The sequence below is a fragment of the Erythrolamprus reginae genome, chromosome 1 (assembly GCF_031021105.1).
Source record: "Erythrolamprus reginae isolate rEryReg1 chromosome 1, rEryReg1.hap1, whole genome shotgun sequence".
In the NCBI taxonomy this organism is placed as follows: domain Eukaryota; kingdom Metazoa; phylum Chordata; class Lepidosauria; order Squamata; family Dipsadidae; genus Erythrolamprus; species Erythrolamprus reginae.
In genome coordinates, this window is record NC_091950.1 from 25451181 (window position 1) to 25457426 (window position 6246).

The 6246-nt window shown below is 47.8% G+C and overlaps 1 protein-coding gene across 3 annotated transcripts in view; it reads left to right on the forward strand.

Moving 5' to 3' along the window:
* ANO8 (anoctamin 8) overlaps positions 1-6246 on the forward strand; it is a 104136-nt gene continuing 97890 nt past the window's right edge. For all 3 annotated transcript variants that reach the window (XM_070747540.1, XM_070747550.1, XM_070747512.1), the window contains exon 1: positions 1-415. In XM_070747540.1, the coding sequence (XP_070603641.1) occupies positions 298-415 (118 nt within the window). In that variant the 5' untranslated portion in view covers positions 1-297. The remainder of the gene's footprint in view (positions 416-6246) is intronic.

The window sequence follows — 6246 nt, forward strand, 5'->3', positions numbered from 1 at the left end:
TCGCTTCGGGGCGCTGGATGCGTTAGGCAGGGCCATCCGGGGCAGGTGCAGCTCACCTGGCCAGAACAGGGAAAGAAGCCCCGCGGTTCTTGATGGCGCGCCGGCTGCCACTTCAACCCGGCTCCGGTGCCGCGCTGGCCACCCTCCCGTCCTGGCGGCTGTGAAGAGACCAGCCCCGGCTGCCTTTTCCTTTGGCTCGGATGAGCCGCCCGCATCCCGACGCCGCACTGCGATGCCGTTTTCCTGGCGCAGCAGCAGCAGCCCTCAACCTTGAGCTCGGGAGCCGCCACCACCACCATGCCGGAGACCGGGGCGCAGGCAGGACCGGCGGCGGCGAGCGGCCAGGAGAGCAAGCGAGGTGGAGGCGCGATGGATGGGGAGGCGGCCGCGCCGCCACCTGCCACCGGGGTCCTGGGTGAGTTGAGCGAGTTAAAAAGCGCTGCAACCCGGGCAGGTTGTCCCAGGATGGCGATGCGCGCGGGCGGGCGGGTATCGTGGATCGGAACCGCCGGCTTTTTTCCCCCCCGCTTAAGCGCGGACTTTGGGGAAGTTGGGGGGGAAAGACCCGAGGGCGGCTTGCGTCCCTCCCGCGGTGGAAACACACCGGCGGCTGGGCGGCTGTGGAAAGGATTAGCGGTCGCGCCTCCGCCGGTCTATTGTCTCGCAAGCGGGCATGACTCCAGCCCCCCAACGACCCAAGCGCCCACCGGCTTCAGTCTACGGCTTGGGCGGTGGTGGTGGTGTGGGGAGGGGGGGGGGCGCGTCCTCCACAGCTTTGTCAAGAGCGGCCGCCCTCGTGGGATAATTTTTAAGGCGAGCGGCCGGACCTGACCGCTCCCCACCCTGCTCACATCGGTCAGCCGGTCTTCGAGGGGTGGGAGCGGCCTTCTTCCGCCCCTTCCCAAATTTGCCGGTCCCGCCGGTGGAGGCCGAAGGGAGACCGGCCCTGCAGGTCCACTGCGGCGGAGGCCGTCCGCGCCGTGGCTTTGGGATGACGCCGCCATCTGAGGGGGGTTGTGTGTGGAGAGGGCGGCCGGGGGGACTCGTAGGGCGCGCCTCTCGGCTTCTTTCCTCAACCCGCGCTTTTCTAAAGGCGCGCTGCGGGTGATGGGACTTGTAGTTTGAGCGTGCCTGGAAGAGCGCGGGCTCCGGAACGCTTGTGGGAAGGAGACTGAAATATTTCTTGAGGTGGGGCTATGAGAGGAAACCCAGCCATTTGGGGGCGGTGGGTGGCAGGACTAGGTTGGAAAGGAGGCCTCTCCCCTCCCTGTGTGTACCTGTTGGAAACCTCTGGCCAGAGTGAGGTAATTAATTAATAAATAAACAAATTTCTATGCCGCCCCTCACCCTAGGGCAGTGTTTCCCAACCTTGGCAACTTGAAGATATCTGGACTTCAACTCCTGCTGGCTGGGGAATTCTGGGAGTTGAAGTCCAGATATCTTCAAGTTGCCAAGATTGGGAAACACTGCCCTAGGGACTCTAGGTGGCTCGCAGCCAAAAATTAAAACACACACACAAAAAATTATCCCATCACTCCTCCCCTTTTCGGCCCATTTTGGATGGTGTGTGCACATATGTGAGAATGGGGTGATATTGGAGCACCCAGACTTTGTATACTTGTTTGATCATTTACAATTTCTCTAAAAGAGTCTAGGCGCAGGTTCCTGCACTCCCAGTGACCTGTCATATACTGTACATATATTTAATTAATTAATTAATTAATTAATTGGAATTGTATGCCGCCCCTCTCCGAGGACTCTGGGCAGCTCACAGCATATACAAAAACAGAACAATAATATAAATCCAATTAATACTACATTAAAAACAACCATTAAATTCAATTAAAGGAAAGTAAAACCCATCAAACCAATTATTCAACACTCATACTTAAAACGTTCATTGATCAGGGGGAAGGTCTAAAAGTCCCAAGCCTGAGGGCAAAGATGAGTTTTTAAGCTCTTTCGGATGTGCAACAGGGTTTAATGTCTTTGGCTAGTTTTGCCTCAGTACAGTTTAGATACAACTTAAACACGCAACACACATACACACATTTGTCGTCCCCCCCCCCATGTTTTTATATAAGAGTTCTTCCAGGGGGATAAGCGGGATATAGAACTAACCAGTAAATCAAAATACATTATTTGTTTCACAGGCCTACTTTTCTTCCAAGGTTAGCAGTGGAAAAAACAGGGAAGAACCTGGGCCAAATCTGGGGGGCATGGGGTGTGTGGGTTAATTTATTTATTTATTTATTTATTTATTATTGATTGATTGATTGATTGATTGATTGTATTTATATGCCGTTCATTCCAAACAGGCTCAGAATGGCTAACAAGAGACATAAATACAACAATGGTAACATACGATCAAATACACAATAAAATAAATCTAATTCTAGGCCTGCCGGAAAAGCCAGGTTTTAACGGTTTAGGATGGGAATTATCTATTTGAGAGATGATTCTTCCCTCCTCCCCCCCCCCCAAATATGAATTTTGAATCCCTGCAAGAAAAGTGGCAAGAGGTAGAACTTTGTGCTGGATGGGTCACTTGGCACGTGTGTCCACTGCCTTTGTAAATAGCTAGTCCTCACTGTTTTAATAAAGGTTTTCCTGGTCTGCTGTCCCTTAATTTGGTTGAATTTGAGTGCCTTAATTCCCAACCAGTAGAACTTAAGTTATTGGACTTCAGCTCCCACAAACTTTAGCCTGTACTGTACTGAACTGAAATCCATAATTAAAACTAAGCACATGGGTGGGATTCATAAATTTAAACCATAATTTTAGCCACAATTGATTGCATAAAACATGGTTGGCTGGTTTCACACAATACATTAAATTATTAAAGATGGTGTGCTAAACCACTAGTAGTTTTAACCATTATTAGTTGCCTGAGGCACAACAGATGGATTCTTACAATGTATTAAGCCCTAAGCTACGGTTGACAAACTAATTGTACCTTATATCTGAAAAACCAAAACCTCACAATTTTCATTATGGCTTAGTGTAATATGTGTCTAGAATCTCCATGTGGCCAAATTATATTAAATTGCTTAAGCGTAAGTACATCTGGATACTAGAGAGAAGAAAGTATTTTATCTGTCCCATCGGATGAAGGAAATTCTAGGAACACCACTATTTCTGAGAATAGAGCCTCAGTGGGAAGTATATTAGTAGCTTTATCCACCTTTTTTTCCCTAGTAGTTTTTCACCCCACCGAAGTCCCAGCAGGTTCTGTGAATTAATGAAGAAACTGCAAAACTATTGTCCCTGAATAAAACAATATGGAACCAAGCAAGGTAGAAAGAAGTATGATCTCTTCAGCAGAGATTGTGAGCCTGAAAATGGCTGTTTGAACAAAAAAGATAAGTTGTGTAGTTGTGCCTATAAGACTGTGCACTCTTGCAGATTAATTGAATCCTCCAATCCTTTGGATTGATTTGGCCCAGAAATACATCTTATTAATATGTAAATTAATGTCACAAGTGAAATTTATTGGTGCAAATGGGAGAAAGCTCTCATTACCTAGATTCTACGGACTAAAAAGTTGAAAATGCTTAATTGGTCAAATAAAGTAGAGCAGCTGTACTGACACTCTATGCTGAGCTTGGTGGATTTTAGCATTGTGTAACATTTTAGCAGCTTAGTGTTTTTGCCGGAATCCTAGCCTTTTGGTTCAGTTTTGATTTAATATAATAACAGACTCAAACTCAACCCGGATAAGAGGGAGTGGCTGTGGGTTTTGCCTCCCAGGGACAATTCCATCTGTCTGTCCATTACCCTGGGGGGCGGGAATTATTGACCCCCTCAGAGAGGGTCCGCAACTTGGGCGTCCTCCTCGATCCACAGCTTACATTAGAGAACCATCTTTCAGCTGTGGCGAGGGGGGCGTTTGCCCAGGTTCGCCTGGTGCACCAGTTGCGGCCCTATCTGGACCGGGACTCACTGCTCACAGTCACTCATGCCCTCATCACCTCGAGGTTCGACTACTGTAACGCTCTCTACATGGGGCTACCTTTGAAGAGTGTTCGGAAACTTCAGATCGTGCAGAATGCAGCTGCGAGAGCAGTCATGGGCTTACCTAGGTATGCCCATGTTTCGCCATCACTCCGCAGTCTGCATTGGCTGCCGATCAATTTCCGGTCACAATTCAAAGTGTTGGTTATGACCTTTAAAGCCCTTCATGGCACTGGACCAGAATATCTCCGAGACCGCCTTCTGCCGCACGAATCCCAGCGACCGATTAGGTCCCACAGAGTGGGCCTTCTCCGGGTCCCGTCAACTAAACAATGTCGGTTGGCGGGCCCCAGGGGGAGAGCCTTCTCTGTGGCGGCCCCGACTCTCTGGAACCAACTACCCCCAGAGATTAGAACTGCCCCTACTCTCCCTGCCTTCCGTAAACTCCTTAAAACTCACCTTTGCCGTCAGGCATGGGGGAACTGAAACACCTCCCCCGGGCATGTACAATTTAGGCATGGTATGTTTGTGTGTGTGTTTGTTAATAAATGGGGTTCTTTTTAAATCTTTTTAAATATTTTAAATTTATTTGGATTTGTCATGTTTTGCTGTATCTTGCTGTGAGCCGCCCCGAGTCTGCGGAGAGGGGCGGCATACAAATCTAAATAATAAACAAACAAATAAATAAACAAACAAACAAACAAACAAATAAATAAATAAATATAGTGTGGATCCTGAAAATGAGTTAACTCTGGACTCAGATTAAGCATGTTATGTGAATCCAGCTCTGCTCTAAACACTTTGCTTTGAAGTCTGCTGACTTCAGAGTGAGAGTACGTGCACGAGCATCTATTCTCGCCGTAGTGCCAACCTCAGCCCACAGTACAGCTGTGCCAAGGAGATTTTGGGCACATCCACAATGCCCAGCCTGTTTCTTTCATTGCCTGGAGTCAGCGCCCACAATCAGCAGAGACAGGACTCCTTTGTCAAAATCCCAATTCCCGTTGGATTGGCCGAGATGGGAGAATAATTTTTCAATCTTGTATCATTTCATCCTTTTCCCAGAATTTCCCCAATAAGTGGAGGCTGCAGTTCTGAATCTATTTAATTGAGGTGGTGTAACTTCTTAGCATAGCCTAACAGAAAAACTTGAGCACACTGTTAGAATGGGGAAGAAGAAGAAGAAAAATTAGGAAAGGAGAAATAGGGGGTTGGCTGTAAATCTTTATCGCCTGGTTCTTTCCCCCCTTATTTTGTAGTATTATGATGTAGACCAGTGTTTCCCAACCTTGGCAACTTGAAGTCCACATATCTTCAAGTTGCCAAGGTTGGGAAACACTGATGTAGACTACTGTTGCATACGGAGATTCCATGTGGGTTAGATACCCTGAGGAACATCATCTTTCGGCCGTGGCGAGGGGGACATTTGCCCAGGTTCGCCTGGTGCACCAGTTGCGGCCCTATTTGGACAGGGAGTCATTGCTCACAGTCACTCATGCCCTCATCACCTCAAGGTTCGATTACTGCAACGGTCTCTACATGGGGCTACCTTTGAAAAGTGTTCAGAAACTTCCGATCGTGCAGAACGCGGCTGCGAGAGCCATCGTGGGGCTTCCCAGATTCTCCCACGTTTCTACAACACTCCGTGGCTTGTATTGGCTGCCGATCAGTTTCCGGTCACAATTCAAAGTGTTGGTTATGATGACCTTTAAAGTCCTACATGGCATTGGACCAGAGTACCTCTGGAACCACCTGCTACCACACGTATCCCAGCGACCAATAAGGTCCCACAGAGTTGGCCTTCTCCGGGTCCCGTCGACTAAACAATGTCGTCTGGCGGGCCCCAGGGGAAGAGCCTTCTCTGTAGCAGCCCCAGCCCTCTGGAATCAACTCCCCCTGGAGATTAGAACTGCCCCCACCCTCCTTGTCTTTCGTAAAGTACTCAAGACCCACCTATACCGCCAGGCATTGGGGATTTAGACATCATCTTTCCCCCAGGCTCTTTATATTTTATGTTTGGTATGTATATGTTGTTTGGTTTTAATATGATAGGATTTTATATATTTCTTTTTAATATTAGATTTGTTTCACTATAATATTGTTTTTATCATTGTTGTGAGCCGCCCCGAGTCTTCAGAGAGGGGCGGCATTCAAATCTAATAAGTTGTTGTTGTTGTTGTTGTTGTTGTTGTTGTTGTTAAGATCCTGATTTTAGTAGCAGTTAATTTTTCTCTCTCTCTCTCTCTTTTCTTCATATTCATATTCCAGAATGAAATATAACAGTCTCCAATC